This window comes from Colossoma macropomum, unplaced genomic scaffold (genome assembly GCF_904425465.1).
Source record: "Colossoma macropomum unplaced genomic scaffold, Colossoma_macropomum, whole genome shotgun sequence".
Taxonomy (NCBI): domain Eukaryota; kingdom Metazoa; phylum Chordata; class Actinopteri; order Characiformes; family Serrasalmidae; genus Colossoma; species Colossoma macropomum.
The window spans coordinates 13,313,996-13,326,096 of NW_023494801.1; the positions used below are offsets into that span (position 1 = coordinate 13,313,996).

Here is a 12,101-nt window from a genome sequence, read left to right on the forward strand (position 1 = left end):
TGGTTGTTCTTGATATAATCAGTGCATTTCTAACCCAAAGTACACTGCCTGCCAGAAAGTTTGGAGACATATAACATTTCAAAATGCTATAAAACAAATTAGTGTGCAATAACTTAACATATAAAGTTATATTAAGGTGACCAGCTTTATTTAGAAGCACACTATAGTTCTGTTCCAAAGTTTTAGGCACCTTAGAAAAAAATAGTTATGCAGTTAAATAACATTTTATACAATAAGGACCTCTCCTCGTAGTAGCCCAATATTATTTATCATCCAACACATTTGTCTAATCAGGACTTCTTTGTTAAATCAAGTGTGCTAGTGATTAAATCTGGAACCAAGCTTTGTTCTTCAGGCTAGCTCACAAGATATTAACGACCTAAAAAAGGTATTCTTGTTGTTTTGTGTTTTTCATCTATTGAGAAGATATTAGCTCTTTTTTTTACTTGCAAAAGCACATTGACAAGATAAATGGTTTTAAACAATGTGCTTAGGTGCCTACAACTTTTTCACGATACTGTATATCACAGGTTGAAGTATTACTGACCATATTTATCACAGTTCTGCCATGGGAATAATATAAAAACCTCACACATTTTAGCCTGTTGTTGTGATGTCAGCACTTTTTGTTTAATGTTGTTTAATATGTGCTTTTAACGAAGTTTGGAAAAGAAAACTGTTAACATTACTTGGGCAAAACCTGGTCTTCATAACAAGAAAGACACTTTGATGAGCATGACACCGAGTACTGCAAAAATATCCAAATTAATAGCAAAAAGCTGTTCTCTGTTAATATTTTGGCCTTTTTTTTCTTACTTCTTTGAAACATAAGGTAATTCAAATCTCAAAAAGGCGAAGTGTGGCCAAATTTTTAATGTGCAGTGTACATATAAACTGATGAACTTTCTCTAATTTAATTCGATGAGATAATTGAAGTTGTAAAATAATGACTGTTCTAATAACTAAGGAATGGAAAAGAGTCATTTCTTTTAACATATTTATTATGTCCACTGTGAGAAATAAATGAATTAATGAAACATGTTGAGTAATTGTTAGCACTTAGGTCAGTCTTCTAAGTACAACAGTTTATACCATGTCTATCTGCATGAAGAGCTTTTCTTGTTATCTTAGTCTGCACTTTAAGGTCTTTCTCTGTGGAGAATAGGGAATCAGCTTTGTTTATATACCCACAACAGATGTAAATGGGGAAAACATTGGTGTTAGTATCATTTAATTAGATTATTAAAGGTGCCTTAAAGGTACAGTGTCCTTCAAAAGTCTTGGGACATTTTGTCTTCTTTTGATATTATCACAGTAATATTTGATTTTCATTGCTACATTTCCATTGAGAAAAAATATAGATACAAAGGTATCTACTAATACTTTGAATATACTTTTTCTCTAGGCGTCAGTAATGACTTTCTGATTCTAGCAGTATCTGAGCTCAGGACTGGCTTTCTCTCTAATCTATTGGTTACTAGCAAAGATACTTTCTCTGGATAGACAAAGCACTTTTTGTAAGTCGCTCTGGATAAGAGCGTCTGCTAAATGCTGTAAATGTAATGTAAAATGTAATTTTTTTGGCTCTCAGCTTCATGTTTATCAAAGTGTCTTCAATGGTATGATTTAGGCTAAATAATGATTGTGACAACTTCAATTTGACATGAAAACATTTCACCCACAGGTGGTTTATTTACCTGAAAGGTTTGAGTGTGGATAATAAGGGAATGAGGGAATAAAATGCATGGGGTGTGGTGGTATTTATAAGTACTTTTGTCAGATGTTCTTTTTTTTACAAAGAAAAATTGCAAGATCTGCAAATCTTCATATTTAACATATTACGTCATCATTTTAAACCGACAAAGAAAATGTACTCATTTGTTTAAAAAACATATTGGGAGGCTTGGCATCTGCAAGCCATGGAAGAGCAGTGCGTGTAATAGGTGTTTAAGTGCGGGGCGTGGCATGGAGCACGCTGTCTTTAATGGCTGCTGTAGTGACAGGCTGCAGCTCAGGCAGGGCGGGGTCTCTCTCAGCTTGGCCAGCCTCCATTGGGCCACGCTGCTGCCAGCCTCCACTGCCTCCATCAGCCACATGGGGGCAGCCTGCACTTCAGCGCACATCGCTGATAAAACTGTCAATTTTTAAACTTGCAGAAAGTGGTTGTTATGGTAAGCAGATAGCGTCGCTGGACTTAAACAGGTCTGGAGCGCGGCCTCTTTGATGTAGAAATAGAAGCCAAAAGGCTTTGTCAAAAGCCTGGTTCTGTGCCAGGGGTTATCAGCTGTGGTTCTGGAGAGGTGTCCAGCACACTTTGGTAATTTCTCTGCTCAAGCACACCTACTAAACCTGGGAATAAGCAGCTGAACAAATTGAATCAGGTGCATTTGAGCAAGAAGATGAACAGACTGTGCTGAACTAAAGCCCTCCAGGACTGGAACTGATGCATCATGCAGATCCCACCTTAAGACTAGTGAGGGCCAAAGTGGAGAGCATTGCTGATTCAAGTCTATAGGACTGTTGTCTGCTGTTACCTAAATATTATTGGCTGGTTTCAAATTTTAAAGGTTAAACATTTAACATTATTTTCTCACCTTTTCTCCCTTCGTCTTGTGCAGGTGCTTGATGGTCTGCTGGCCCAGTATGGAACCGTTGAGAACTGTGAACAAGGTATAAACTAATTATGATTTCTCAGTTACCTGCCAGCTTTGCACATTGTTAATGTATTTTTTTTAACATATTTGTAAAAAACATTTTTTTTTGTATATCATTTGGAAATGGAAGTTTCTAGCTGTGTGTATTTCATTTCATTTTCTCTCTCTCTCTCTCTCTCTCTCTCTCTCTCTCTCTCTCTCTCTCTCTCTCTCTCTCTCTCTCTCTCTAGTTAACACAGAGAGTGAGACTGCTGTGGTAAACGTCACTTATGCTACTCGGGAGCAGGCCAGACAGTGAGTGAATTTTTTTTAAGCATTTCTCTGCATTAAATTAAGTCCACTTTGCCTGTATTGCCATCCGAGTGCTTTGCATGTGTTGCCTTTCCAAAGTACATGTAATACTAGGCTTAGTATAAGAGATGTTTGAAGAGGGAATGTGCACCCAACACATGTCTTAATCTAATCACAAATCGAACTTCTCACTTAAGTGCACCTGCGCTGGGACTTTATACTACAATTTGAGCACTTCAGAGCGGAGCGCATGTTTCTGCATTGCATAGCACAGATGACACCTAGTGGTGCATTAGCCATACTGCAAGTAGTTGTGAGCCATACAGCCCTTTATTTGACGTTCAGTGATTTCTCAACTTGAGCTGTTACCTTTAAATCAGACAACAGTCTGGCTCGATATGCATGAAACGTCATGATGCTCCACTTTCTGTTTAATAAATTGTGCAGTGGTCCATGTAATTGATCTGTTGTTGATACAGGTGCTTGCTTTGTGAGTACTTTCATACTTTTGATTTGTTTATATAATTTCCACAATGCATTTTCAAGAAGTGTTTCTTAAATTAGTTATGAGTTTGCCATCCTCAGTGTTTTCTAAATCAGGCATAAGATGACGTAGTTCAGCGTTCTTTAATTTTTATTATTATTATTATTTTATTTTTTTTCAGAGCCATCCAGAAGCTGAATGGGTACCAGTTTGAGAACAACGCTCTGCGCGTGTCCTACATACCTGACGAGACATCAGACACTGACTCCCAGCGCGGTCCTGACAACGGCCGTCGAGCTGGATATGGTCCCCGTGGAACCGCCCGCCAGGGTTCCCCAGGTGCAGGAATCCCCTCTAAACACCAGCATGCTGATATCCCGCTCCGCCTGCTTGTGCCCACCCAGTATGTGGGTGCAATCATTGGAAAAGAGGGTGCCACTATCCGCAACATCACCAAACAGACCCAGAGCAAGTGAGTGTTAGATGATGATGATGATGATGATGATGATATTAGTGTTGGTAAAGATGATTTTGGACCAGTTGTATTTTTGCAATTCTATATGTGCATCAAAGTGATTGTTTGACCAGAGTTCTTCCCTTGAATGTAGGCCATCAGCCAAGGGATGTTTGGTGTTCAAAGGTTTGCTTATTTAGAAGAACATTTTAATTTTATTATGATGATGATAAGTACAATATTGTATAATATCCCACTTATACAGATAATATTCGCTTACGAGAAGTGCTTTTTCTTTATGCTCTTGAATTTGAGACAAAGTGGAAGCAGTGTTTTCAGAGGAGGGAGAGTTGACACTCACTGTGGACTTTTTTTAGTTTTTATTATATTTCATTTAAATGACGTCTGTATTAAACTCAGCAGTTTATTTGCTCCAGTCTGTTGAGTGTATTGTTTGATTTTTGTGTGTACTGAATAAAGAAGCTCATATTGAATGATACAATAGGATACGTTGTTACGCTTCTATTGTCCTGGTTGAATTTTGTCAACTAGATTTTTGGCTTAGCCATCGCCTTAAAATATATAATGCATCATACCAAAATTAAATTAAATAGAATTTTTTTTTTATTTGTATTTAGTTTGGCTTGTCAGATTGTTCTAAATATGACATCATTTTAAAATCATATTTCTCTCTCAGGATTGATGTGCACCGTAAGGAGAACGCTGGTGCAGCTGAGAAGCCAATTAGCATCCACTCCACTCCTGAAGGTTGCTCAGCAGCCTGCCGCATGATCCTGGACATCATGCACCAGGAGGCCAAAGACACCAAGACGTGAGTTGCCTCTGTGCATCAAGAGCATTTAGATATTAAGATTTCTTTAGAATTTTTTTCATTTCTTCCTTACCGTTTCCTTTTCAAAGAATTTCAAGAATAAATGCTGTTTCAGTTTCTGAAGAGAACATTGGAGAATTGTATTACATTCTTAGTGTTTGTTTTAAGATCCGTCATAAGATGTTTTGTTTTTTAATAATTCAGAGAAGCTTTGCGACTCTCGCCCCAGGTCAAAAAAAAACAAGCAAGGAAATTAACCTTTAGGAAAAAAAGTCTTTGATCTAAAGGGGCACACTCTGTGACACTCTTTAGTTTTTAAACATCATTTACAGAAGCGTATAACACTATAAGTGTGGATGAGCTAAGCAAACCTGCCTGTCTTAATCTAAAAAGCCGTTACATATTAGAGGCGTACAGGTCTCAGATCAGTGTTGCTGTTGTCTTCTCTTCTGGCAGTGCTGACGAAGTGCCTCTGAAGATCCTCGCCCACAACAACTTTGTAGGCCGTCTGATCGGCAAAGAGGGACGCAACCTGAAGAAAGTGGAGCAAGATACCGACACCAAGATCACCATCTCACCGTAAGTGTAAATCAACACAAACTCACTCAGATCGGTCAGCATGTGTGACTTGTTTGAAAGGTTATAAACTATTCCTTCTGTTCTAGGGAAGGTTTAATCGTAACTGCTAATTATGACTAACAAAGTAATGTTAAAATCACTTGAAATAATTTTAAAAAGACAGGTTGATTTAAAAACATTATGGTATCCAAACCAAGAGGATTTTAGCCGCTAGGGAAAAATTCAGCCCAACAACCATGTTTATCATGATATTTTGTATTCAATGGAGTTGATTTTGCAGGAAAGTCTGTCAACTCTAACCATTTTCTTGTGAGTGTTGCTCTTTACAATACATCCACTAATGCTGGAGTGAAAATAAATATACTTTTCTGACAAAGAATGACAAAATGAGCAGAGAGGGACTCTAACACTTTTGAATACTCACATTTGTCCACAATAAATTGTGTCTAACACAATACTAACATTACACAATACATCCACAATACATTCCTTGTTCTTCCATTATCCACTATCAAATTAGCAGGGGGGGGAAATGAAACAGTGAAAGCATTTCCAGATATTTAAATGCTACCTTTAGAATCTCACGCTGTGATATCCCTACCCTGTGCAGGCTGCAGGACTTGACCCTGTACAACCCTGAGAGGACCATCACAGTGAAAGGTGCCATTGAAGCCTGCTGTCTGGCCGAGCAGGAGATCATGAAGAAAGTGCGCGAGGCCTATGATAACGACATTGCTGCCATGAATGTAAGTTAGAGAGAGAGGGAGAGAGTTCTGTGACTATCGTTGATTGAATATAAGGTGTATCTTATTGGGGCAGCTGCTGCTAGTTGACTTGGGCCAGTTGTGTATCCTGTGCTCAAATGTAGTTTCTCTCCTCTTCTAGCAACAGACTCACCTCATACCTGGATTGAACCTTGGAGCTCTTGGCCTTTTCCCGCCATCCTCCTCCCTGCCCCCTCCTCCTCCTGGAAACGCCGGGGTTGGTGCTCCGTATGGCTCTTTTGGGGTAAGATATGCAGCTTGGAAGATGTCGAAGTGCTGGGAACATTTTTCTACATCAGTTTTGCTTTTCTAACTCATAGTTACAGATTAGTTCTTTGACTGACATTTCATGTAGACAGGTTTGAGTATTTTTTTTCCTCACCTTTTTAGTTTGTTTTGATGACAAAATCGTGGCAAATCGTGGCATAATTCAAATTACAAACATAATGTCTCTATAATCTATATATCTATGATAAGAACTTATACATTTACAACATGCTTACAACAGGATTATGGACAGGGGTGAACTGTTTGTTGGAGCAAAGTGTATATTTTAATGTGTCTGTTGAGTATTGAATGATCAACGAATAGCACAACTGATTCATAACTGTATGTACCCCCACAGGCCCCTGAGCAGGAAACAGTTCATGTGTACATCCCAGCACAAGCAGTGGGAGCCATCATTGGCAAGAAGGGGCAGCACATTAAACAGCTGAGCCGCTTTGCTGGGGCGTCCATTAAGGTGCGGAACTGTTGGTGGAGCGCATATATTCGACAACAAAGCACCCTTGTTTTGTTTGTTTTTGTTTGTTTTGTTTTTTTAATCATTTTTATTAGTCATAAGATGATAAATTGTCACAGCAAAGAAGAGGGATGACTTGTTTAGTTTATGTAAAGTATTGAAAATTGTCATGCGAGGCCATTGCTCAGCAAGAGCTTGCATGAGTGAGGTGGAAACGAATAGATTTAAGAAATCACACTGAAAATTGTCAGTAATTGCTAATTAGCAAAAGATAACTTGTCAATTATTTGTTTGTTTCAAGGTAAGATTGGAATAAATTATAATATTTATATTTACGCTTTAGCCATAATATTTGACACAAATGTTCCTTTCAGATTGCACCAGCTGAGACACCGGATTCAAAAATGCGTATGGTTATTGTTACTGGTCCTCCTGAGGCTCAGTTTAAGGTATGGTTCCAATTCTGGATAACTTTTCTCAGTTGCTGCTGCTTGTTCTGCTAAATATCTGCAAATACTGGCTAACAAGACTTTCATTTATACTACTAATATAGAAGTGAATGATATTGAAGTTCATCTTTATCTGCAATGTCCTTCTAAATAAACTATGAAAGATCTGAGTTCCCCAAATGTCTTTGCATTGTCTGTATAAATTTTCTTAAGTGATCTGTTTTTATTACCTTCACATTTGTGTTTGCTGTCCTTTCCACAGTAGATTATAAATGTTTGAACAGTTTATAAAAGCAACATTCTGATGTGTTTTAGGCCCAGGGCAGGATATACGGCAAGCTGAAGGAGGAGAATTTCTTCGGTCCTAAGGAAGAGGTGAAGCTGGAGACGCACATCAAAGTAGCAGCAGCCGCCGCTGGCAGAGTTATTGGAAAAGGTGGAAAAACGGTGAGTGATTTTAAAACGTAAAAAATGTTTTTAGAAGCTTTTTAGTTGGTACTTCATTTATTCATTCCTGTAGACTTACTGTTTCAAAGAGAGATAGCAAAAATAACAGATCTGACATGGACAGCAGTGAAATCTTTAGTAACAAATATTTGAAAAAAATTGTATTTTGCAATTCCATGCAAAAAGAAGTCCATGTGTAAGAGCTTTTTGCTTAATGTCTGTTGGTATTTGGTATGAAATGACAGGCTGCTCTTTAAATGTGCTTTAATCTCCAAAGGTAAATGCTGAAGATGCTGGTTTCATTAGAAAGACAGATTGAGGCTGTATGATGCTCTTGTTAAATGTTCCATGTAGGTAAATGAGCTACAGAACCTGACTGCAGCTGAGGTAGTGGTTCCCAGAGAACAGACCCCTGATGAACAGGACCAGGTTATCGTCAAAATCATTGGCCACTTTTACGCAAGTCAGGTGGGTTAGATGTATGTTTGACATAATTTGTCTTGTAATTATCTAAAGACTGTATAACAAGCAAGGGCATTGTGTTTTGTTTAATGTTTAAATGTATTAAACCACACACTGTGACCTTGAAATGTTTAATCAACTCCTAGACATCTAGTTATTACTGTTTTGTTTTTTTGCTTACTATTTAGTAAATATTTATAGTACATACTTGTATTCCGAAGTAAATGTAATTATATAATCATGTAAGTAATTACTTAGTTAATTATATATTAAATTACATTTACATTGGATTTATTTTCTGCATTGTAAGAATCACTGCAAAACAAGACGTGTATAAGAGCTTTCTGTATACTCAGATCATAAAATCTTAATCATGTTGATTGAAAGTTTGGAGTCAACAGAATTTTTTTTGCTTATTGAGCTATTAATTATAAAATGACACCATGAGATCACTGTGATTTCTGAGGATTAAAATGTGATCAGTTCTTTTCCTTTGACATATTTGATGTATCTTTTTACATGTTCTAGACAAATGTAATGGAAGAACTACAAAAGTTTGGGCACCCCTGGTCAAATTACATGTTTTGTTGATTTTTAAAATTAAAATAAGTTAACACATCCTCAGCAGTGGAGAACCTCTAGTCCTGGAGATCTGCCTTCCTGCAGTGTCTAGTTTCAGCCACAATCTGCCACACCTGCTCCAGCTAATTAACTTCTTCAGAAGTGCCTGATTGGGTGGATCAGATGTTTTAGTGTCAGGTGAGGGAGGGGCAGCATGTTAAATGCATGTTGGAACTAAACTCTGCAGGAAGGTAGCTGCAGAGAGAAAGTTTGTAGAGTCTCCCTGTAGAGACTGGGGGTAAACTTACCTCTATACGATTGTGTAATGTTAATGTGCAAGATGACTTGAATTAACACATTTCTTTTGTTTTCTTTCCTTTTAGCTGGCACAGAGGAAGATCAGAGACATTCTGACACAGGTTAAGCAGCAGCAGAAAGGAGGACTGGGGGGCACACCGGGGCCTAACCAACAGAACCTGTCGGTGCTGGGGCCCCACCAAGGAATGCCTCAGGAGCCCAGGAGGAAGTAAGGGGCCCCACGCCCTCAACTGGACGGACGGACGGACAGATGGAGGAGAAACAGCGGACTGACTGAGAGAGAGCGACACACAGACCCAGCGGTAGACAGGGAGAAACGAGCGTCAAACTGAGAGGGAATAAAAAGGAAAAAATGCCTGAGAGAGGACAAAATGTTTAGAGAAAATGAAACTAGAAATATGAGTGATTTAAAATAAATAGAAAAAAAAAGAAAAGAGAGAGAACTAGAAAACAGAGACCAGATGCCAGGCCAGGTCGAGTGACTGAGGATGGCGGAGAGATTTCCTGCGGAAAAGCGCCCTCTAGTGAGAGCTTGTGAAAAACTTCCTGGAACAATGGCTAATTGAGGGTCCAGAAGTTTAGCACTCCTGAGAATTGTAACACACTTGGGGGGGTCTCGGCCATCACCAGTCACTCTAGTATTTTAAGGGTGTTTTTTTTAAAGATAGAGATATATGTATAGAAATGTTTATTCAGAGGTATTATTAATGAAATGCAGTGAAGTGGATGTGGGAGGGGAAGAGCGGAGAACCCATGACGAGTCAGGTGACTCAGCCTTAGCCTATCGGAGTAGGGGAGGGGCCATAGCTGTTAACACTGCTCTTTAAGTCCCTTGCAGTAAACTGTTGGGGGTGAGGAAAAAAGCATAAAGAAGAAAAAAAAATGAGGTTGTAAATATAATCTTCATGAATATGTATTGAAATACTGCGCGCTTGTCGGCAGTCATGCGGTCACGCTGGTGAGGACGAGCAGGAGTGAAGCTGTAAGGCTTTAGCTTGCGCGTCTCTGTCAGGCTGAGTGCTGATTGGTTGACGGGGTGTGCAGTGAGGGTACAGTTAGTGGGCGGGCCGAGGCTGGCCCTGCAGTTCTATTGCAGCGGCTCAGCTCCGAGACAAACCCCACCACCAGCCCTAAACCACGCCCGCGATGCTCGCCGGTGCGCGGCCCACGCCCAAATGGCATATTTTATATATATTATATATATATGATATGTGAGTTAACCTGGCCCCTCAGAGGAAAGAGGATAAAGGCAAGGAAATATGATGTGGAGAGAGATCCTGTACTGTCAGGGGCCTGTCCATCTTCTAGAAGAAAACAGTCATGTCAGTTACATACTACAGGGTCAGAAACCACCAACGTATTTATAAGATGCTTGGTGTCAGTTTCCCAGACAGAGTTTAGGCTTAGTCCTGGATTACACATTTTCCTTTTAATGGAGTATCTCCATTTAGAGTGCTTTGCTAGGACTAGACGTAATTCCTGTCCAGGAAACAGACCCTGTATGTTACATTGATCTCATTGCTGCAGTTACGTATTAGACAAAAGTTAATATTCATGATGTATGTTTGCCATCAGTCTAATACATAATGGTAATAATGACTTAGGTCTAACATTAAGCATCTCATAGATATTTGCATGGTTCCTGACATTGCATCCTGTAGATGTAGACCTGACTGAGATATTTAAAACTAACCCCTGCTTCTGTGTTCTGGTTTTGACCTAGAATTCTTTGAAAGCCACTGCGAGAGAAACCAGAGCGCAGAGCAGGTTTGCAGAGACTGAGATCTGGTTCCCTCACAGCAGTGGGGCTCTTGGTGATTTGAGAAGTCACCAACAGTTCCTCCTTGGCGGTGCATGATGTGCGTCAGGTTTTAGCAGACGTCACTGTGAGACTGGATTATATGGACAGTAGGAGCCTATCCTAGATCTTGATGCTTGATTTAAGATCATATGAAGGATGGAGAGCCCCCAGGGTACAGCTCTCTGCCCTGCCTTCAGATTGAAGGTCGACAACATGTGAGGCCCAAAAAAATGGCTTCTGCGCTCTCTCCCTCCTGCTCCGTTCGTCGTATGCCAGTGAGGTCGCCAGGAACCTGGTCGTCCTCACTGATCCTAGAACAGATTAGATAAAATGAAATTAAGAAAAAAAAGAAACCTACCTCAGGGTATTGTTACCTCAGTATTCCTAACAGCTTTTTTGTTTGTTTGTTTCTTTTTTTTTTTTTTTGCTTGCTGTGTTTTATATAAAAAGCTGATAGTCCTGAATGTTTTATTTTTTTAAGGAAGAAATATTTTTTCGTTATTGTTGGATGTGCCCCCCCACCTTATTTTCTTTGTGGTGTGTATGAGTGTGAGTGTCTGGATGCATGTCTTTTTGTTTTTTGTTTTGTTTTGTTTTTTTCCCCCTCACTTTAGCTCAAAAGGATCTAAAGGCTTCTCTTCCCAGCTGCCTTTGGATCCGTAATGGGCTGAACTTGAAATCACTGGCCAATGGGAAGTGAAACACTTTATGCCATTGCTTAGTGGTGCATCACGGTCATTGCTACACAATGGTCCTTTAGACTATTTTGACTCAAGTCAGAATGAGATGATTACATGTGTTTGTCATACAAGCTTTCGTTTGTTAACGCTAACTGTAGAAAGCTCGCAGTGGCCCTGACTGAAGGATGCGTATTGTGCCTCATACCTGGCCCTACATCATTGGTTTCCATGAACGTTATGAGCTGAAGGCCTAGCTTGGGCCTTCCATTGCCAGGGCTGTGTTATGCACCATGTGCAATGCCATGAGCATTATATTGGCTGATTGTTTACTTGAGTAGGCCTGAACTGCTGTAGCCCAGCAGCAGTAGCTTCGCCTTGAGCTTCAAACACTGAATGTGAAGTATCTGGCACCTCTTTGTTTAGGGTCGAATCTGGTCCTTCCCTATTGTCCAGTGTGCTTGTTTGTATGTGTGGAGGTTTTTTGTTTTGTTTTGTTTTGTTTTTTCCTTTTTCTAAAAAACAAAAAAAAATCTGTATAGTCTTTTGTTGGGGGAGAGTGGTTTGGGTGTTTACAAAAAGGCAG

At 39.4% G+C, this 12,101-nt stretch overlaps 1 protein-coding gene across 1 annotated transcript in view; it reads left to right on the forward strand.

Moving 5' to 3' along the window:
- Positions 1–12,101, forward strand: part of igf2bp1 (insulin-like growth factor 2 mRNA binding protein 1) — a 54,083-nt gene that overhangs the window by 40,470 nt on the left and 1,512 nt on the right. Inside the window, exons 4-15 of the mRNA XM_036589274.1 lie at positions 2,619–2,670; positions 2,885–2,948; positions 3,611–3,901; positions 4,581–4,715; positions 5,172–5,294; positions 5,905–6,040; positions 6,180–6,302; positions 6,684–6,800; positions 7,175–7,249; positions 7,565–7,696; positions 8,051–8,164; positions 9,103–9,245. Coding sequence (XP_036445167.1) covers positions 2,619–2,670; positions 2,885–2,948; positions 3,611–3,901; positions 4,581–4,715; positions 5,172–5,294; positions 5,905–6,040; positions 6,180–6,302; positions 6,684–6,800; positions 7,175–7,249; positions 7,565–7,696; positions 8,051–8,164; positions 9,103–9,245 — 1,505 coding nt within the window. The remainder of the gene's footprint in view (positions 1–2,618; positions 2,671–2,884; positions 2,949–3,610; positions 3,902–4,580; positions 4,716–5,171; positions 5,295–5,904; positions 6,041–6,179; positions 6,303–6,683; positions 6,801–7,174; positions 7,250–7,564; positions 7,697–8,050; positions 8,165–9,102; positions 9,246–12,101) is intronic.